General features: G+C 51.4%; 1 protein-coding gene and 1 long non-coding RNA gene across 3 annotated transcripts in view; both read left to right on the forward strand.

The window, feature by feature from the left end:
• The first annotated feature begins 4,273 nt into the window (after window positions 1-4,273).
• ERBB4 (erb-b2 receptor tyrosine kinase 4) overlaps window positions 4,274-21,704 on the forward strand; it is a 564,466-nt gene continuing 547,035 nt past the window's right edge. Inside the window, exon 1 of one of the 2 annotated variants that reach the window (XM_072040464.1) lies at window positions 4,274-4,467. In XM_072040464.1, coding sequence (XP_071896565.1) covers window positions 4,377-4,467 — 91 coding nt within the window. In that variant the 5' untranslated portion in view covers window positions 4,274-4,376. The remainder of the gene's footprint in view (window positions 4,468-21,704) is intronic. The other variant, XM_072040460.1, reaches the window with a different exon arrangement.
• LOC140002882 (uncharacterized) overlaps window positions 10,016-21,704 on the forward strand; it is a 43,988-nt gene continuing 32,299 nt past the window's right edge. Inside the window, exon 1 of the long non-coding RNA XR_011810467.1 lies at window positions 10,016-10,135. This is a non-coding gene — a long non-coding RNA (uncharacterized lncRNA). The remainder of the gene's footprint in view (window positions 10,136-21,704) is intronic.

Raw genomic sequence — 21,704 nt, forward strand, 5'->3', positions numbered from 1 at the left:
TCAAGCACAATGGAGAACTCTTTGTGGGATTGCTGTAGCAAGCATATTTGTTGGGCAAATGGTACCACCCGGCACATTGTGCCCAACCAGCAACCTGTGCTGATAGTGCCCCGTTGTTAATTTCCTCTACGGTGCTCTAAGTGGAGCTCACCTTGTCTGTAGAAACGTAAAGATGCCGGTGAGCTGGAGTGTCTATTATTTATAGACATGTTCTGTGCTGTATAGATGAATTTTTCATAGGAAAACTTTGTATGGGGGGGAAAAAACATCGGAACGCTTCATAAATAAGTGACTGGGAGCTTCAAATGTGCGTTGGGGAATTGGCGAGTATCCTTTAGGTGTCATCCCCTCCTTTAATATGATCAAGGTGCAACACTGAATGTACTGAGAAAGTGGGTGCTTTGACCCCAGAGGAGGAATCTCAGCCCAGCTCCTGTCAGTGGAGAGCAGCAGGCTTGCAAAACGCTGACTTGCAGCTTGTGTTGGCTTTGGTTGCCTTGCAAAATTGAGGCCCCCCTGAGCAAATACAGATGCTGTTAGTATGTTGACATGCTTGTGATGTATCACTTCAAAAGTGATGTGTTGGGACCGGACTGAAGTACAATCCACCAACTAGTGAGCAAGGAGAAGCTCTGCTGTTGTCAAGTAGGTAACCTCTGTATTGCCTATACTGCACTCTGAAGAACAAAAAATGCTTTTCTTTTTTTTTTTTTCTTAAAAAAAAAAAGAAAAAGACATGAAGTATGGCAGGGAATCATTGGGCTGCAAGGGCAAGGAGTTGGCAGGGCTGTGAGTAACACAGGCTCACCATCAAGCTCAAGAAGCAGGCAAGGGAGGGGTGGGAGAGGAGGATGCGTGAGCAGTCTAGATAAGAGGATGCTGCGTTTGATCCTGGTGTGAGGAAAAACCCAGCACAACTTTCTGTATGTGGACAGGGATAAAAAAAATGCCAGCATCTCTTATGGAGGTGAGAAGCAGAGAGGAGCTGTGAGGTGTGAGCGAGGCCCTGGTAAAAGCAGGCTCCCAAGCTGACTTACACATGCAGGAGGGAAAAAACAAACCATGCTGCCCTAACTCAGAGAGGACCTCGTAGACCTGTTTTGGGTCTCCTTAAACCAGGAGTGTACTTGAATCCTTTTGCAGTGAATGTGATATAAACAACGTTAAAAATCAAGCGTGGCCTAAAATGCTTTCTTCAGCTGAGTCCTTCCAGAAAACATGGCTATTAAGCCCGTGTTGTATTTGCTATCTACTACTTTTGAAATTTCATGCTACTAGCATAATTTTTTCCACGGTCTAGCTGGCTGGCGTGTCTCAGGTTCCCAGCATACATCCCATGCTCTAGGGGAGTTTTTCTTCTCCCTCTTCTCTGCAGCTATTGTTTGGGGACGACCAGCTACTGTATTGCTCATCCCCTTGGGGTGTGAGATCATCTCCGAAGCCCTGCGAGCACAGCTGACCCCACACTGCTCCCTTTGTGGGTCCTCGAGGCGCACGTGTGGGCTCTGGGGACAACAGCCAAGTGGGGGAGCTTCTTTCCTCCCCCAGGAGGGGGGTGCCACGCTTCCCACTTTTTTTTTATTGTCTTTTTTTGTGTTTTTTTTTTTTTTTTTTTTGCCACCGTTATCCACAAGGGTGATGTGCCTTCAAGGCACTGCTCATGTGGGTATGTGCGCGTAGGTCCTGAATTTATTGTCCTGCTTCCTGGTGTGTGAAGGACAAGGCCTGCGCTTATTAAAACCCCTCAATAATTAACTGCCTTGCATTCCTTCGAGGGGGTCTGGTAGTCTGCAGCAGGCTGCCCGCTTTCAGCCCCACGCTGCCCCACATGTGCTGCCTGGTGCTGAGCCCTCCTCGTTGAAGGAGGCTGACAAGGAGCGTTTCTGTCCCACAGCTGCCACACGCCTGCTTTGTTAGATGACACAGGATGCTGCTGTGCAAGGCACAAGTTCTCTCCCATGCTTGCAGCTGAACAATTTGCTGCTGTGACTTTACACGTCCTCCTCCAGCCCCGTGATGGAGAGGAACCCTGCCTCCTCCTCTGGAGCTGGTGCTATTTTTCACCAGCGTGGCCCTGTTTGTGCCGCTTGACATTGCAACAAGTGGTGAGCAGAAGATGATGCCCTGACCCAAGTACCACTCAGCTGTACTCCACAAAACATCTCCAGGAGCTGCTCTGCGCTCTCAAACTCATGGCCCAGTGCAGCGTGTTTGTTTCGCTGCCTTGTGCCTTCCGCAAGGCTCAGGGATGTGTCTCTGCGCCACTTTGGGCACGTGCAAAGCCAGGGGGTTGGGAAGGGTGTGTGTTTTTGCGGTGTTCTCCTTCCCAAAGCGTGGCACCCTCTGTAAATCTCCTCCTCATGGGCAGTGACACGGGGTGGCACTGGGGATGCGGTGCTCTGACCTCTTACAGGTACTGACGAACTGATGCAGCCCCCCTGAGCTAGATGTCTGTGGCTGAACACGCTAAAAGGGGAAGCAGTAAAAGGCTGATTTATGCTCTGAGCCACAAAAGACTTTTATTGCTGCTATTTTTATTTTTCAGCGTAACCGTCTTGCCCTTAAACGTCTGCTCCCTGTGGGTGCCACGGGGCTCAGGTGGTGCTCTGTGGGTTCCCTGCGCTGCCTTCCAGGAGCGAGGTGTCCACCAGCCCCCCCCAAACCTCAGCATGGGAAGGGGGCAGCAGCAAGCTCCCTGCCCTCCCGTCGCTAATCCCTCAGGACTTTTGGAGGTTTCCCCACTGCCCACACTATTTCCCATACAGTTCTTTGTGTCCTGCCCTCCTTCAGGGGAGAAAAAAAAAATCCCAGGCTGCTCTAAATGAAATGTGAATTTAGGAGCGGGACCCTAGGCATACACGTTTAAAGATATTGCCCAATTATTTGCCCAATTATTGCTTCATTTTTATTAATTACCATTGGTCTTTGAAATCATTTATGGCCCCTTTTTAATTTAACCTCTCAAGAATATTACTTTAGGAAAAAATGTCATCCCATGAACAATTAGCAAAAGCTACAGGAGTGCAATAAAAGGGAATTATGTGGAGCGGGGGGAGATGTTTCAGACGGGCAGGAGCGTGTAAGCTTTTGGGTGAGAAAGACCTTGAAATTCGGATAAAAGTGGAACTTGTATTTAATAAGCACCTAGAGAAAGCGTGCGATGAACCAGAGGGAGCGTGCTGCTGGCAGCTGCTCGGGAGGCAGCCCGCTGCCCACCGGATGCCACTGTTGCTCAATATTAAATCACACGGAGAAAACTCCTGTGGCGAGAGAATATTTGGGGCTTAAGGACACCCCGGCCACCAAACGGAGCCGCGCCGTAGAGCTGCGATTTCTCAGCCGGCTGCTTTCGGAAGCCCCCCGCTAATAGGCGTACGGGGAGGGAGCCCAGGCGAGGTTCAGAGAAGGAGCTCCTGCAATAAATAAACATGAGGTCAGGATGGGCAGCGCAGAAATTGCTCGGCATGACAAGATGTGCATAGCGAGCATTAGTCATTAACGCACCCGGGGCGTTGTGGAAGGAGCCGTCGGTGTGCGAGCTGCACCTTGCAGCCCCAGCAATGCGGCCCAGGGCGAGCAGGGTTAGGGCAAGAGGCTGGCTCCGGGCTGGGCTGCCCCAAACCCTGGTTGAGCTGCAAGTGCTGGGGGGCTGGGGGCTGCCAGCACCCCGCAGCCGCTCCTCGGAGGGGTCCCGCTCGGTTTTTTTCCAGCCGCAAGGTTGGGGAAAGCGCTGGGGTTGGCTGCGGGGTGCGAGGCCGGGGTTTGGCTGGCGCCGAGGCCGCGCAGGGAGGGTGGCAGCAATGCCTGGGGGAAACTGCCCAGCGTGGGGGGGCTCCGAGCATCTCCACAGGGGTTGCCCGTGCTCTGGGAGCACAGCAGGTGCAGGGCGAGTCCCACCTCACCCCGGAGCCGCCTCCCAGCCCTTTTAGCCGGGGCGCCCCTATTGCACACCGGCACCTTGGGGAGGGGGGGGGGGGATGTCAGATCCCCCCCTCTCCCCCCCCAAAGCTCCGTCCCGCCGCCGCCGCTCCTCCTCCTCTCTACCTCCTCCTCCTCCTTCCTCCTCCTCCTCGCCGTCCTCCTCCTCCTCCTCCTCCTGCTGCTGCTGCTGCTGCTGCTGCTGCCGCCGGCGCTCTCGGTGCGCTCCGCTCCGCGCGTCCCGCAGCGGCGGCCGCCCCGTCGGGCCGCGGAGGGGCGGCGCTGGGGGCGGCGGCGGCGGCGGCGGCGGCGGCGGAGGGGCCGGGGCCAACTTTTGGGGAGGCTGCGCGGGGGATGGCGGCGAGGCTGAGGCTGAGGCGGTGCTGAAGGAGGAGGAGGAGGAGGAGGAGGAGGAAGGAGGAGGAGGAGGAGGAGGAGGAGGAGGAGGCGGCGGCGCGATGCCGGCGGCGGCCGGGGGGCTGCTGTGGTGGAGCTGCTGCGTGCTGGCGGCGGCCGCCGGGGCTCCGCGGGCGGCTGCGGCGCAGGCAGGTGGGTGTTTGCGGGCTGTTTGCGGGGGCTGGAGGGGAGCTCCCAAACTTAGCGGCGCAGCGAGGCTCCCAGCCCCCCCCGGCCAGGCTGTGGGGTGCCGCTCCGGGGGGCTGTAGGGCCGGGGGGGCTCGCCCCGAGCCGAGGGGGCGCAGCGCGCTGAGGGGACCCCGCGGCTCGGCCCCCGGTTCGCGCTGTCCGCCCTGTGCCGCGGGGTGTCCCGGCCGTCGTTGGGGTTGGGGGGGGGATCTGGGGGAAATTATGGTTGTTTTGGGGGGGTTTGTGGAATTTCGGCCCGCCGGGCGGGCGCGGGGCGCTGAGGGCGCACGCCGGGCTCGGCTTTATGTAAGCGGCCGGCCCTCGCCTCCCTGCCCGCGATCGCTTCCCAATTCCTCAGATCGGCAGGGGCTGAAGGCTGCTTTCCTCTTCTCTTGCTCTTTTTCTCTGTTTTTCTTTTTTTTTTTTTCTTTTCTTTTTTTCTTTTTTTTCCCCGCGGTGTTAAATGGGGAAACCCCGGCTGGAGGAGCGCTGCGTGCCTGCTTCCCCGAGCCCCGCTCTGGCTTTCCTCCCTCAGCCCCTGACCCGCTACCTTGCCCCTCTCCTGCTTTCCCCATCCCCTTTCCCAGGACTTCCCGCTCCGAGCGAGCCCTGCTGGATTTACACCCCACCAAAGGCAGACAGCATCAAGCAGGGCGAGCTCGGCTGCCAGGATCCCGGTCACGGCACAGCCTCCGGTCCCTGCGCCACGCAAAAAGCCGCCCCGTCCGCAGGGATGCCAGGGCTGGTGTGACCCTCGGCACGGCAAGGGGCTCAGGGCTGCTGCTCGGGGTGACAGCGGCTTGTAAGGCTTGGCTCATGCTGCTTGGTGCTAGCCAAAACAGCAGCGTGGGCTGGACAGGTGAGCTTCGATCTGGGAGCATTTAGGAGCCCCCCAAAAATCTGGGCTCCATCGGCTTTCGGGGGCCCGAGGATGGGGCTCTGGCTGCCGCCTGCATTCTCAGCACATCGAGGGAGATGAGGACCACTGCTCTCACCCAAACTTTTCATTTCCTTCTCCCAAGTCTGTCGACCAAGGCGTGAATACATGTTTTTTTTTCCAATTTTTGCTCTCTCCGTGCTTGGGCATATAATGTTTGCAGCGCACAGCTCGGGGTCACGTGAGCCAAACAGCTTGGGCTGTTACCTGGAAGCTGGCGAGTCTTTGTTCTGCGTGGAAATAGCTGATAAATTAACTCCTTTTTCTGATATATGGGGCTGTTGAGTCGTTAAATAATTACAGCCAAATTAACTTAGCGCCGTTTGAAGTATTCAACTGCTCTGAGAAATTAATTGTACTTCAAATATTTTGGCAGCGCACTATTTTATTTTATTTTATTTTTTCCCCCTCTCCCCCCTCAGCCTGGTCGGGCTGGTGCGTGTGCAGGCTTTAATTTGGAGCCGCTGCTCCTCGCGTGTGCCCTCGGCGAGGTGCAGCCGCCCTCCTGGCACCCCTCCCGCCCCGTCCGCCACGATGTCTGTCCGGAGGTTAAAATTAGGCTGAGCTCCGAGTGCCTTTGCGGAGGCACGATAAGCACTGACCGGGAGCTCCAGCCCGACACTGCCACCGGCTGACTCGGTCCCTGCACAGGGGACATCCCGCGGGACGCTGTGGGGACCCTGCGTCATGCTTGGGGGTCCCCGCTCTGGGGGTCCCTGCGTGGTGGCCAGGCCAAGCTGTCACTATCCCCAGGTGTCCCCCGAGGGTGCTGCCGGCCAGTGCCGCTCACCGCAGGACATCGGGTCCGGCCCCACCGTTTGGGGCATCCCTGGGGACTGGGGACACAACCGGCAGCCGTGCAGCCTGCCCGCGTGCGCCCGCCTCGCCGGCACCGCATAGTGCCCCGCTGACCTCCTCGTGACTTTTTTTTCTTTTCTTTTTAAGGAGACGGTAATTGATGTATATGTGTACGGATGCTGGCACTAAGAGCCGTGCTGGTAATTAACATGAAAACAGTAATAAGGACCTGAAATACATGCCTACGAGTGAGCAGAATGAGACTTGGCAGTAGCAGCTGGCAAAGGGAGAAGCCCTGTCTCTGCTCAGAAGCAGTGCTCCCCTTCTAGTTTTTAGGGGATGCTAGAATTGCCATTATTTTTTAGTTGAGTAAATCTAAGCAAACCACAGCAAGCTCAGTTGCGCCTAGAAAGCACAACCTGTTTGGCAGCATGCATGTGTTCAATGGGTTTATGGAAAAATTCCCCCAAAAGTCACTGTTGGTGACACAGAGCCGCTTGTATGGGTGGCCAAACTTTGTAATAGGGTGCTGTGGGGTGCCGTGGGGTGCGCGGGGCGGCGTGCCCGCAGCCGTGCCGTGCGAGCAGCTCTAGGTGGCAGCAGCCCCCAGGAGCTCCCCGGCAGCGGGACACGCAGCCCGGAGTTGGAGATGGGATTTCCCGGGCCCTGATTCCCCCCAGATTCCCTGTGCTGGGGCCGGGGGCAGCTCTGGGGGGCTCAGCATGGAGTAGGGGGCTCAGGGAACCGGGCATCCCTTGGGGCCGCATCCCCACCGCACGCCCATGGAAAGCATAGCTCCGAGCTGGGAGGATAATTCAAAGACTGCTCAGTGCTTCGAGTACGTGGGAAAGGGAGCTCGGGTGGCTGTGAGGACGGTGGGTTTTATCCTAGGGGACATGAACTGCCCCGTAAGTCGGAACCAGACTGGTGTCTGGGTGCTGAGGGCGGGCAAGTTCACATCAAGTGCGTGCTCTTAGTGGTGTAATAACTCCTGGGGCAAGCTAGGAAAGGGCAATAAAAACGCATGCACTTGCTCAAAAGGAGGGTATAGCTTTTTTTTCCCTCCTTTTCCTTGTTAAATGCTCGAAGTGGTCCTTTGCTGGAAGGGCAGGTGCTGTGGCACCACGAGGAGCCCTCTCTGCGGGAGGTGAGCCCTGCCAGGCTGCACCCCTGGCACGTACGACGGGCCCTTGTTTTTGTTGACTCAAAGACTTCTCCTGCTGCACACACGCGCAGGCTGCTGCTGGGCTTTGCGTGCCCACGCAGCTGAATTATCCCACAGAAGGACCAGGGTCTGCCAGGAAGATTCATCGTTTCAGCAGCTTCAGGTGGTGTTTGTTCAGGAACTCCTCGGTTTGGAGGAGCTGTGTATAGGCTGTGCTCCGTGGCAGCTTCCCTGCGTGCCCACGTGATAAACGAGCGGTCTCGTTTCGGCACCTCTGCTGGGCACACGGGCAGATGCCAAGCCTCCTGAAGTCTTTGAACAGCTGCTGCTATATATATATATCTCCTTTTTTTTTTTTTTTTTTTTTTTCCTTCAGCCTGCCAGGAAAACTCTCCCTACTGCGTAAACGGGATGCAGAGTCCAGGGCAGATGAACATTCACGTGTGCGTTGGTGATACCAGGGGTCTCACGCTGGCAGGCATTGGGGCAGCCAAGTCTGTAATTCAAACCACAGGAGCACGTACGAATGGCACTGTCAGAAAACCAGAATAAAAATATGACAGTGGAAATGCTAACTGTAAGGATTTCGTCGTGTGTTTGTGCTTTCTAGCGGTACCTGCTCTTTGTTTCCATCTCTGAAGCCTATCGAATCTAGCTCCTGCCAGAGCAGTGGATGGGCAAATGAAGCAAACAGCGGGAAAGCAAGCACCTGAGTTTCAGCAGATGCAGTTCTCTGAGCTATACAAAACGTTCAGTCACCATATCTGCTTTCTTTAAGGTCAATGCCAGAGATTTCTAAAACATACCGATTTTGTTTCCTCTTTCTCCTGATGTCTGTGCAGCTGGGTGTATGGTACCCGAGCAGGCATTTATAACTTGGTTGTCCTTAAATTTCTCCTAATAAACCAGGAATGTGTCCCATGCTCTTGTCGCATGCTGATGTGCCTTCTGTAGGCATCTCCCAAAACCCAGCTGGCTGTGCGTGGGTCCTGAGGACTGGCTCGGGAAGTTTTCTCCCAGAAATAGGGGTGTGTGGCCATGGGGTATGTGTGCAGCATGGCATTTAGGGGATTTCCTTGTTGCCCATTGCAGGACAGGGTCCTGAAGGTTGGGGCACGGTGCAAAGCTCCAGGACCTGCCCACATCCCACTGATACCGGGAGCGTGGCGTGGCTCCCGCTGCTCCTTCCCAAGCGGTGTTCCCACACACTCCCATCTGGTCTTCCCGGGACCTTCAGGATGGAGCTGCTCTGGCACACGGACAGGAAGAAAAAAATCATCATGCTTAACTTGATACCCATCCTAATGTTCAATTTCCATTAATTTAAATTACACTGAAATATCGAACGTCTTGGGCGTAAAAGTTTATGGAGCATGGTTAGTACACTAATGGAGTATTTCGGAAATCTTTAAGGTTAGTGTAGCAGCCAGAGAGAGATGCAGGGGTAAGCGTTCCTGAGAGTTTCTTTGCTTTAACCCCTTTCCCAAGAGCTTCCATGTACTGGCGACTCTTTATCCATTGTGCTGTCGCCACCATCCAGCTACAACTCCAAAATCCCTGATCCTCTCTGCAGAGTTGCCCTGTGGATATTTTTGCTCATTACCTTTGGCAGCAAAAATGTATAGATCTAAATTTGAATTTCTGTTTGCTAAGGATATGTGACAGTATTTAGAATTCAGCATTATTTTATTATCTCTTTGAAAGGGTAAAAAAAAAAGGGGGCTCATTTATTTCAAGAGATATTTCTGTAGCGCATAAAAATATCAGTGAAGCAGCGAGCGTTTTCCAGTTGTTGTTGACTTCAAATTTAGCAACCATTGTCCCCGTTGATATATTTGATGCTCTAAAAATGTGCTTGCCATTAAGTAGGAAGCTGAAGTGATTGGTAGGCAGATAATATTCTTTGGTAGCTATTAATAATGCTCAGAGGATGTATGCACGGGAGAGTATGGAAAAAGCCATGGAATTGTGTAGGAAGGAGGCAAAAATAATGTGTGTGGCTGCTTTATTTGAAAGCCACCCGTGTTACTCTGTCTGTACGTATCGCAGCGATTGCTGCCCGAATTAGCTCGTCGCGAGTGGCAGAAACCAAATCCTGAGCAGCGTGGTGTGTGGCTGCTTCTGCTTGGCAAGCAGGGGTCTGAAATTTTCCAAGAAAACAAAAAATTTCAAAGTCAATGGGGAGCCAAAGTCAAAATCTCTCCTTTTGTCTGTTCCTCGAGCCCATCCTTTGTGCCGGCGCACCCGCATCGCTGCGGGTTTCTCTCCATGTTTCACAGCACGAGGCCACCTCTTTGGTTTACAGATTTTAAAGCAGCCCTTAAAATCACGCGTGTTTGGGTGCTCCCAGGTAATGTGGCCAAAGCCAGGACCAGCTCGCACAGCCACGCAGCCCTAGTGTCATCATCCAGGGCTGTATATTCTGCCGGGAAGGTCATATTAGAAAAATATGACATTATTAAAGTCTGAGGAGTGGCTGTAACTTTTGCAGCACTTTAATTGTCCCGGCACTGCCAGACACACCTGAGGTCAGGGGCTGGGTTTGCTCCTAGCAGTGCATCCAGTGCTGCTGTGAAGGCTCGTTACACCGCGCTGTAAGGTGCAGCTGCTGTGGTGTTAATGGGGTGCATGCAGTGCAGGTGGGATTTTTCTTTTTGGGAGTTGCTGAGAAGGACAGGGATGCTTTGTTTGCTGTTCCTTGGTCCAGCACCCCAGAAAGGAGTTGAAATCAGGTCTGTACCGCATCTTTTTGGCTGCCTGAGGGTCTCGGTGTGCAGCTGGAGCCCTTGATATAGCAGCTTCTCAAATAGCCTCTTATGAGCAGGTATGTTCTTGTAGTAAGAAAGGATTGGGGACAGTAGGAGAATATGGTGTGTGTTTTTTTTTTCTCCCGTCTCATTTTGGAAGATTTACAAATCAATTCACGCAGCGTTGTTGGCTGCAAGTTTCTTGGTGTTAATTTTATCCTAAAATCTCAGGGCTGTGTGAATCTCATCCTCCCAGAGGGGAAGAAAAGCGAAGAGGAGTCAAAGCTCCTGTAGCTTAAGAAACAGGAGGGGGAGAGTCCAAGAATTACTGTTTTTGTAACCCATGGTGTTGAACTCATTCACAGGATTTAATGCAGGGGCCGGTTGTCTCGTGGCTTTCCAGCGTCTGGCAAGCATTGCTGGTGACTTTGGGGATGGAAACCTGGGTTTATTAGGAGCCTAAGAGCTGTAGTCTGCCTGCTGCCCCGATGTGTGGTTAAGGCATTAAAATATGTGGGTTATGCCTCGTGCTACAGGAGAACAGTTACCGGGTGGGTGTCCTTTAGTACCGGCAAGTGATCCTGCCGAACTTCTGTTGTCAGCTTGAATCATCTCAGCCATGCCGAAGGCCCACAGAAATGGGGTGGGAGGAGGCATTATAACTAGTGACCTTCTCCATGTAGGGGCTGTCCTGTGGTGCGTGGGTTCTGTAGGGCCTGTCTATCCCAGCCTGGTCCTGTCCCTTTGAGTAAAAGCTTTTTGGCCCTTCCCCTGTCTGCCCTGGGCTTTTCCTGTGTCCACGTTGTCCAAGACTACATGGGAACTGCTGCAATGCTCATTTCCATTTGTTGTTTTGGGTCTAACCTGACTGATGCAGTGATGTGACAAAGTGACATCAGCTGCTGGTACATTCATGGCATCACTACTTGTAAGAGCTTCTTTTTGGCTCATTGATTTTTGGCTCCTTCCTGCAACCAGGGAACTTCTGCATTGGGTAGCGTGTGTTGGGTGTAGGTCTGCTTGCTTGATCTGCTGGGGCCAGCTTAAGGGTTTGCCTTGTGGGTCCCAAGCCTTGACGATGCCAGGGTTTCCTGGCACGTGATGGTGTTTAGTGGTGGGTCAGAGTGCTGGGGCGGTGCTGGGCAGGGAGCAGGGATGGATGTGTGCTGCCTGCCTTGCTGCTCGTTGACTTAGGCAGTGCTGATGTGTGGGCCAAAGTGCTGCGGTGGTGTGGGATCTCATCTCGCTCTCACAGATCACACCTAGCATCACTGAACCTTGTGTTTTCTTAACCTCATTTCTGCTGAAATTCTCTGAGAACTTGGATGAACGCGAGCACTCCTGCATTTCTAGGAATATCTGGAATAAGACCCGTGCTTATCAGGTGGCACAGGCTCAAAGTCTTACTATGCCCGGTGAGATAAGGCTTATTTTCAGGAGTCAAGAGCACAAGGTGCTGGAACAATTTCCCTTCTCAGATCACAGCAGCCTTCTGTTAGGAGGGTGTATGTATCTGGGCACCAGGCAATACAGGGCATCAGCGGCTTGCGGAGGTGCAAGAGAAATAAATGGAAGAGGCAGGAACCGAAGCAGCAGGGAGGGGTGCACAAAGGAGCAAGCCCTCCAAAGAAAGCCACGCAGACGTTTGCAGAAGAAGGGCTTTAAAGCATGCTGCCTTTACTCAGAAATGACATCTTCAGGCTGTAGCTGGAAGACACCTGCCTGGGTTTCCCAAAGAACGGTGCTGGAGTACCACGAAGGTCAGCACACGTTGTCCTGGAGAGGTCCTAGTTCATGGTCTGCATTGCTGCCGTTGAGCTCGGTGGTCCTAGAAACCTGAAGGCTTTGGGGTACTAAGCTTGGAGGGGCAGCAGCAATGAGTGGGATGGCAAAAAAAGTGCCAGCACGGGTGGTGTGAGCCCAACCCTGGGCTGGTGGGTGCAAACCACGTGCAGCCATCCCCTGGCCATCTCTGCCTTCCCTGCCAGCTGTGTTACATCTCCTCCTGTTGCCGTCCCACCGATTTTCTCTCTAGCCTAAATACAGGTGTGATGGCATAAATACAGGCTAGAAAGTATTAGTCACTTTTTATTTATTTATTTATTTTTTTAAACCTCTCAGGTTTCAGCAAACACACATGTGGCTCGAGGACCGTGACACCAGGTCTGGTGCTTTTATTTTCACCACCATGCATCCCGAGGGAGCTGGCAATTACTGAGCTGGTGTTAGGCTTTGTTTTTAACGCTCTACTTCATTTCTTTCCCACCAAGTTTGGGTTTCCAACGATATGATTACTTATGGATTTGTAAGCCAGAAATAGCCTAGTAATTGCTATATTGCTTTGCCCGCAGTAGCAATGAGCGTCTTAAATTTAATGCATCATCCACACAGAAAATTGATATTTGGCCAAAACAGGAGGCCTCTGACAGCTAATCTTAAAGAGCTTGTGCTTGACATGTAAAATAGAGAGTTGTGGATGACATTCACGAGAAAATTGGTGGTCTTCAGGATTATTCCATGAAAGAAAAGTACTCCTTACGTTGGCTGGAAATACTTGAGGATAATTAAGTTTGCATGGAAACCTTTCCTCAGGGGTCAGCAATGCAAAGGCCTGGGACGTTAACCACTCAGATCACATGCCAAGAAAAAAAAAAAAGCATGACGAGTAATAATTCCAAGCCTGAATTTTGCCTGATCTTCAGGGGTCACCTATTGAAACAACGCTCATGAGTTGCTGACCCCCACAGCTAACGGGAGGTTTCTTTTAATGTGGTTTTACTTGAATGTCTCTTCTCAAATACTACCGAAGCAGCAGGAATGCCCAAGAACAAGTCTTCCACGGAAAAAATTACCCACAGCAAGAAACTTCCCAGTGTTTTGGATGAAGGTACCTGCTTGTACAGATACACGTGCCTACGTTGGATTTGTATTTTGCTGCCAGTCCCGATGTGAAGGCCCAGAAGTTTCCGCGGAGATGTTTGCAGCTCGGTTTGTCAGGCGTGTGCCGCTCCGTGCCCGTGCGACATGATAGGCTTTGGGTAAAGACACGCTTGAACGTATTTCGTCAATATTTGGTTTTGAGTCAGTAGGTCCTCGTGATTTTGCTTCAAAAGTAGTCAATATCTATCTATTAAATACAGCACTCGTGTTCAACAGAAAATGTAAGACCCAATTTCAAAATTAGGCCCACACAATTATGCAATCAGGTAATCGCGCGTGTAATTGCTTGCACAAATGGTCAGTTAGATGTGTAACTGTCCATTTGCATGCAAAATTAACCAATTCTGCAAATTGGGTTCTGAATATTCATGGCAGAAAACGCAGCTTTCTGGACATGGCTGCCTTGTGTCACGCCTTCTCACCTTCCTCTAACAGAGGTGTCCTCCCCAGCAAGCCTTGTGCCCTTCTCCTCACTGAAATGCTGGAGGCAAAGGACAGAAAGGCCGTGTGCCAAAGGCTTCCAAGCTTAAAACCAAAGAGCAAAAGAAAAATCAGAGATGCCGAGGAGTGAGGTGGCACAGCCATGGTTGCACAAGCAGGGGGCAAAGCCCAAAGTAGCATTTGACCAGGGACATCTCCTGGTGTCCGGTGCCTTTGGGGTTTTGCTTTCACCTTGGCATTGTGGTCTGAATCTGTGATGCTTGCTTAAAAAGGCCCCGAAGGGCGTGTGTCTTAAATTGAATACACAGGCACAGGTGTAAGACCTGCTACCGCACGTGTAACTTATTGTTCAGGAATTTACTTACTTAAAAAGAAAGTAATGTGATGCTTTTGTCACTGCAGAATTAGTTGTTTGAGGTGTGTATGAGCACTTGAGTTATTGGGTTTTTGTGTTTGTCGGGTGTGAGTCGTATAACTGGCCCATGTGTGCATGCTTTAGCCCCCTGGGATGAGCAGGGATGATCTGTTACCAGAATTCGGCACTGCTTCCAGGGAGGGGGTACTCGTCCGTGCCTTTAGCCTAAGGCAGGTGCTTGCACATCTCCTGGCTGGGCCGAGGGAAGTGCTGATGCCCAGTTCCCACAAAGCAGGGCAGGAGGAGACCTTCGGGAAGGTGAAAGCCTCCTGCCCAAAGCTGGCTTCTCCTCCCAGAGCAGCGCTGCAGCCCAGGAAGGATTAAGCAGGAGCATTTTAAGGTCGCTTTTTATTCCCGAGCGAGAGGTTTATGTCCTCTGTGCATATTAATTTCACAGCTTGGGACGTGGTGGGAAGGAGAGCAAATGCATGTGGGACTGGGAGAGAGCCTGGACTAGAAAGCAGCCTTCCCCTCCCACACTGCATTAACACAACTGCTGTGAAATCGGTGAAAAGCTCCGAGCCTGAAGCTGCAGTGAGCAAGGTTTTTTTGCTTGGTGGTGTATAAACAACTCTCAGTTTTCCCTGGCAGTCGCTTTGGGATGTGATTTCCCCCACAGCATGCCTCGGTGCTTCCTGGGTGCTGTTGGGTTGCATGTGCTGCTCTCCTGCACCACTTTGGCTTGCTGAAAATCCAAGCTGCAACCCTGTGCCGTCCCCAAGTCACACTTGCAAGCTGCTGTCCTTTTAATTTGAAATGTAAACAGAAAGGCTCGGCCTTCCTTGTGGCTTATTGATTCTGCCTTTGCGGGACCAAAATGAGTTACCGCCCGGCTCCCTCCGTGCAGTCAGCACTACAGATGTTATCTGCAAGGCTGGCTTTAAGCCGTGGGTTGCCTTTCCAAAGGTAATTCTGTTTGTTTATGCCAGCCTGCCATTTACTTCGTTTGGGCTGGCAGCCGGGGGAGGTTCGGGGGAGGACTCGCAGGGAGTCGCAGGTTGCTGTGAGCAGAATTTGCATGTTTCTGGCTTGGTGTGCATAAAAGCCAGAGCTCACAAACGCTTCCTTGTGTGTTCGCAGTGGCTTTGATGGTCGTGCGTCCGCAGGGGGGTGAAGGAGATGGCATCAGAGAAGCACAGTTTGCAAGCCCGGTGTGCAGGTGAAGGTTTGCTGCTGAAACACAGGGCAGGTGGGAGCAGTGCTGGGGTGTGTGAGCCTGCCTGAGGTCTGCCTGAGCACCCCATGCACCAGCTGCTCTGCAGGAACTGCTGACACACGCATACATCTACAGATACTGTGCAGGTGCTTTACGAGACAAACGGGGTGTTTCCAAAATCTGATGCAAGGGACTGGTTTTCTTCATTTCTCTGTGTGGAAACCCGTCATCCTGCCCTGCTCTGGAGGGGATGGGGCCTTGGCAGGGGATGTGTGACAGCAGCTGGTGGCTCCCCAGTGGGACACTGATGCTGCTGAGAGCCTGTAGACGTGGCTGGTGGTGGCCGATGAGGGAGTCCCGAGGATGGGGAAATGGTCTTGAAGACTCACAAGCTCTCCAGAGGTTCAAGTTCTGGTCCACAGCCTCGCTTCAGGAGTGGCCCAGTGAGGAAGGGTATAAACTGGGGAAGAATCTCTGCATAGGAAAGGATAAAAAACCGTGCTGTGTAAATTATGCAGCCTGTATTATCAGTGGAAGAGCTGAAAGCTGGGAGCTGTAGGGAGAGACTTCTTGTGTTAATGTGCGAGTCCCTGCCTCTGCCTCCTCCGAAATCACCGCCACAGCTCCCAGCTGCAGGCATGGACTCGCTTACCTTCCGTTCTGGCTGTGAAATGAAGTATTAGATGTGATTGTTAATGATTGGTATTCTTTTCCTAAGGTAGTTCTGGCATGCCATTAGTGGCCTGGAAACAGAGTGTGGGTATTCCTGAATTTCTTCAAGGCATTAGCCTGCCTTTAAGGACAAGGGATGTGCTTTATAGGCAGCTCTCAGCACTGTGTGGGAAAAGAGAAGCGGGCTCCAAAGCTCAGACCAGGAGAATTGATTTATCATCAATTTATTGCTCGGAGCTCTAGGCAAACTCATCTCAGGACGGAACAGAGATCTATAAAATCTTTTCATCTGAAACTATGAGTTAAATTGGGAGGAACTGCTGATGAGAGGCCGGAGCCAGCCCTAGCAGCAGGCAGGCTTTCGGGAAGTGGGCTCCTGCTGCAGCCAAGGTGGTTGAAGGGACAGGAGCCCAATCCCCTATTGCCCTCTTTCTTTCCCTATTATCAGCCTGGTTAATGCCGGAGCGAGCCTGCAAAGCTCCCCCCGCCTCCCCTTTGATTTCAGGGTAAATTTCCCTTTCTTTGTTGGTGCCTCCTGTTAATCTTGCAGTTCCTTCCCCCGGCGCGCTCCTTTCTTTTATTACGTTTTATTATGCGTGCGGCTTCTTAAACCTGATAATGCCGGGGTAGCGACTCGCCTCCTTCAGCAGGAGGCCTCTGAAAACACGCTGATGCATCGGGGTTGTCAGATCACTATATAAATAAATAAAACCCGCTCATATATTCCCTTCAAAGAAGCCGGTAAGTGAGACAATGCTGAAGAACTCTCTCCGCTGCTTTTTTTTTTTCTGGTGTTGGAGGGAGAGGGGGGGGGGGGAAAAAAAGCTGTATTATGTCAGCGACCTGTAATAAATAGCACCGCAATGAGAAGCGACAGCCTCATTCACCTTGCATCCATGCAGAAATAACTAAGCTCTCTTCCCATGCCTTGAAAAAAAGGAGAAAGAAGGGAATTAAAGGAAAGAATTGACCTTGGCTTGCAGTTGCTCTCGTACTCGCAGGGAACAGGCTGCCTGCGAGAGATTGAAGTTTCGCTGGCTGTTCTTGCAGGCGGCGTGTTGCCTGTGTTACTCCGAGCTATTCAGCCCGCAGAGCATGAAGTACGGTCCCCGGCTTTCTCTTGCTGCCTGAAACTGTATTAGCAGAGCTCTTGATTGGCAAAAGACAGAGGCTTGGAAGGCTTAAATATTTTAATGGAAAAATAAAGAAAGGTTTTCACAATAAGGAGGCATAGTGTGGTCAGGCTGCTTTGCTGCAATCTATTTTTTTTTATTTCCTGGAGTAGTCACGTTTTATTAGGAAGTTAAAATAAAGTGGAAGCGTTCTTGCAAATTGAAGTAGTTAACAAACTAAAGGGGAAAAAATAAAAGGCATTTAAGAGAGCTGGTGGAAGACAGACTGATGGAACTGTACTTCTGTACGTTTTCTTGCAAAACTCTGTTAAATCTGTGGCTGGCTTTCTTCCTTACTTTCTCTTTGGAGCATTTGATTATTGTTTATGAAGTTCCCAAGAGGCACTGAAGGAAAAAATCTTACTTTGCCAGGGTTATTCTGCACTGGCTTTGTGTCAGCAGGTGCCTCCCTTCTGCCTGTCTGTTTGTCTTGCTGGGACAGAAGGAAAAAGGTGCTGGGGGCTGGGGACAGGGGGGCAGGAGGAGAAGCAGCACCAGCACCATCACTTCCCTGTGCTGGGGGTGCCGTGCCTGCAAACGCACATTGAGGTGGATGCGAGGACGCGGCAGGGGTGGGAACATGCACCAGTGCTCTGATCTGCAGCAGGTGGTTACAGAAATTGATGTGTGCACCCACCAACCCCCAGATTTCACCTGCAGGCAGCCCCAGTGCTCGAAGTGGTGTTTAACCTTCCTTCCTGAGCTTTCCCAGGCGCAGGAGACCGCAAGGTGTGCGGTACAAGCCAGCCCCCTCTGCTTCTGTTCCCTTGCGGGGCAGTGCTTCCTTGCAGCAGCTCTTTGTTCTGAATTCCTTCGTTACTCAGTCTGTAAGCAGTGGAAAATAATGAAGCCATTTAGCATTCCTGGGGATGCCACGTGCACTTCTGGAAGTGTTTTATTACAGTTCAGCGTTAGTTAATGCGCGCTCACAATAAGCTGTTATCACTGGGGCTGCCTCTCATTTCTTCCCACTGAGTGTTTTTCTCATAACGCAGGGTATCGTGCTGCTTTACCTGGTGGGAGACTTCAGACATGGCGTGGTGGCAATTTGCAGGGAGTGCAGGGTGAGCGCACAGGGCTGGTACTGGAGGGATGCTGCTTACGGCCGTCCTGTCACTGTGACCTGAGAGCCCCGCTCTTCCTCACCCTCTCCCCACTTGGCATCCTGCTGGGCCCCCGGAAAGGAGCAGAAGAGATTCTTTATGTCTCCCAGATCTTTATTATTTATTTATTTGGGGCTCTACAGTGTTTTTGGCAGGTCAGAACCCTGTTTTTGTTACCTATCTCCTCTTCTAGCCCTCCATTGTTGAGCGTTTGTTAATTATCGCTCAACAACTGGGCTCCGGCGGAACTGCGGGAGCCTTATCTGGAGGCACAGCAATTGGCAAACGAATTCATTATGATCAGAGCGGCTCTAATGAATGTTAAATTAATTCATAATAATGTGACACTTAAAATCAAATGTTAAGCATATTGTTAATAATTACGCATGCACTTTTACCTTGTCTGCCTTTAATATTATTTCTTCCGACTGCGCGTACTGGAGGAAACCTGGGATGGGCCGGCTTTCCCCTGCTTATCTCCTTACACCACTAATTCCAGACTCTTATGGCTGCAAATAGCTTAATTACCTATTTGTCTGGTTCGTAGTAAGTAGATACACAAGCGTGAAAGCTAGTAAGTTGATGTGAATATATGTAATTTATAGCGGAGATCCCGTAACTGCAGGTTATTACGGAGAAGTGACAGTAATTAATGAGGATGGGCTCTTGCTTGCCATCTTTCATGGGAGAAAGGGGAGGGGAGAAATGTCAAATATTCCCACACTTATGCTTAATACAGTGTCTATGGTTAGTTATTACAGCTATTTGAGAATACAAAGTGATTTCATTTAAGTAAAACTGTAAATTTGATACGTCTGTTTTGTTGTTTTAAATGCCTGAAACTAGCTTTGCACATCAGACCCCTCTGAGTCCAGGTTGGTGTCTTTGCAACCATCCTTTCTTTTTAATTGAATTCGTTATCTCACCTTTTGTCTTAGAAATGGGAGCTCTAAGGGCAGCAGGGGTGACCTGGGGTGGATTTGTCTGGTGAAACGATTGAGGCGCAGAGGCATGGGTTGTGCTGTGGCTGTGCTCCAGCAAGAGCATAAGGGTTTTGTTTTATAAAAAGAAAAAACAAAACAACAACAGCAACAAAAAAAAAAAATACACTGAGCACCCACAGATGCTGATTCTGTTGATGGAAAATAGTGGCGAGTGGTACCTAATTTGCATCACCTTGTTTTTCCCCCTGTGGTTTGCACGGCCGCAGCGAGCGGGAGATGCTGTGGAGCTGCCTCCTGCCCGGGCTGCTCTTCCCTTTCAGGCTTCAGCAGCAAAATCTGCCAGGAACGTGGCTGTGACATACCTTGAGCTGCAGCTGCTGCCAGGCAGCACCTTGGGAGGGGTGGGTGTTCCTGCTTTTTCTTTTATTTTTTATATATTTTCTCTTTTGAAAATGCTGGCATGGAAGCAAGCGGGAGGGCTTCTTTGGGCTGTGCCTCCAAAGGTCATATAACACTTTCTGTTCTCCCCGACATGACACAGCGTGACAGAACAAAGTATTTATCTTGTGTACTTGTCAGCTCCATTCTGCCGGCTCCCAAATGATGAAATACTACAGAATATGCTGCTGCTTGTTTCCTTTAGGGACTTGCGCTGATTTGTTTAAAGTGTCGTCTGCACCCAGTAAACGCTTCATTTATTACGGCTGACACCTGAAAACGTCTGAGGGAGATGTATCAGGGCATCACACAGATATTATTTTCTTTATTTGCTGCTGTTTACCTGTGTCCCGATATAAATGCAGTCTGTGCTGATGGGTCGTGCTTCTTGGGGGTGCCACCCGTGTGGTTGTGTGCGCTGAACCTGCGTGGCTTCTGGAGCCATGCTCCATTTCCATCAGAAAAATGTGTTTTGACTCCTGATGGGGCCAGCTCGACTGTTAATTACTGCGGTGAGTCACAAATGAGCTCTTGCCTCGGGAGCTTCGCCCGTCCTCTCCTCAAACTTTTGCCCATTACTTGTTCTGATGCTTAAGCAAAAATAAAAATAGACCTCTTACAAAGGGTGGGGTGAGCGTTTGGGACAGTGATGTGACAGTGGTAATTAAAGTACCAGGTGCTCAGGTTTTAATTCTGAGCTCTGTGTTGGATTTCTTGGTTGATTTTATTTATTTCTTTATTTCTTATTACACGATTGTTCGCATCCAGCTGTGCGTGCATCCCTACAGCATCTGTGTGTCAGCGTGGCAAGTGATGGGGTCTGCGTTTGGGGTGCTTTCTGTAGCTCTGGTCCTTCAGCTTCCCACACGGGATAAACCACAGAGGTACAAACCCAGGAGGAAACAAAATGGTTGTAGTTGTCGATTTTGCTCTCCTGAAGTGAATAAGCAGCACTGGGGAAGAAGCGAAGACTTCCTGATTCGATGGGAACTTGTAAATGGCAAATCTACTGCGTGTTTTAATGTTTTATTTTACAGCCGTTGTTACAGTTTTAATTAGCGAAATTAGATTCCTTGCTTGAATAGCATCCTTGCTTTAATTTACTGCGGCGTGCCTTCCGCTCGGTGCGTGCAGGTTGGGCAGGGGGTGAAGAGGAGGGGGGCCTTCCTCCCGTTTCTCGGCACAGCACCTTTGTGCTGATGCTCGTGAGCTGGTCCTCCCAGGTCCCCATGTGTCCCAGTGTCCAGTTCTCTGCTGTCACCATAGCAGTCCTGGCTTCAGCTGCTCCTCACATGGGTTTGTGAGGATTTGGGGTTTGGCCACCAGCTGCTGGAGTGGTCAAGTTGGTGCCCCGGGTGGGGAGGGGTTGGCTTGGGTGGCGGCTGAAGGCAGGTGATGACTCGCTCCAGTCCTGTGGGCCCTGAGATGAAGAAACAGTGTCCTGTCTTCTAGGTGAGTGTTTGACAGTTGGATGGAGCTCAAGAGCTCCTTAATCTCCTAAAATTTGGTTAATCACGGCGAATTAAGAGGTGACCCCAGGTGTCAGGCTGCCCTCGTTGTGCACAGGGCCATCCATCTCCCTGGCAGAAGGACCTGTGCCCTACAGGAGGGTCGAGTGCTTGTTCGAGGCCGTGAGAGCTGAGGATGCTGATCCCAGTAACTTTTAGGTACTGGGAAGGTCCAGTGCCAGCAGGCTACTGGTTTTATGCTCCGTAAAGTTTGGTGACATCCATATCTGAGTGTCTTGGAAGAGAAATTGCCTCCTGTCATGGGGGAGGCTTCAGAGAGGTGCTGAAGTATCCTCTGCTGAGGCGACCTCCTTAGAAATAATTGGTGTCAGTCATTTGTATGTTAATATTTCAGTGTGACTAATTTAACAGACAGATGGTGGTCCGTATTACGGTGTATGAGCGGGACTTTTCCCTGGGCCAAATGATTACCTACACAGTTTTCAATTAGCAGAGCCTGCCAATTACCTGGAGTGGCTTTCCTTTTAATTACGCAGCTATTAGGGCAGCCCGGTGGCCAGGCTGCGGGGAGGAGGAAAGCTCTGCGGCATGGGCAAATCCTTGCTAGGAAAACCCATAAAAACAGGCCAGAAAAGAAAACCTGTGTCATAGGAAAGGCTCACGAGGCATGAGCCCTTCTTCTGGTGGTGTGAGTGATAATAAATAGCTTGAAAATGCCCGGCTGGCGGGTTGTGGCGTGGTTTGCAGGTCTGCTGGCCCCATGCTTCTTGAATGGTGCACGTGTAGGCAGGGCTTCATGTAACA

Source organism: Anas platyrhynchos, chromosome 7 (assembly GCF_047663525.1).
Source record: "Anas platyrhynchos isolate ZD024472 breed Pekin duck chromosome 7, IASCAAS_PekinDuck_T2T, whole genome shotgun sequence".
Taxonomy (NCBI): domain Eukaryota; kingdom Metazoa; phylum Chordata; class Aves; order Anseriformes; family Anatidae; genus Anas; species Anas platyrhynchos.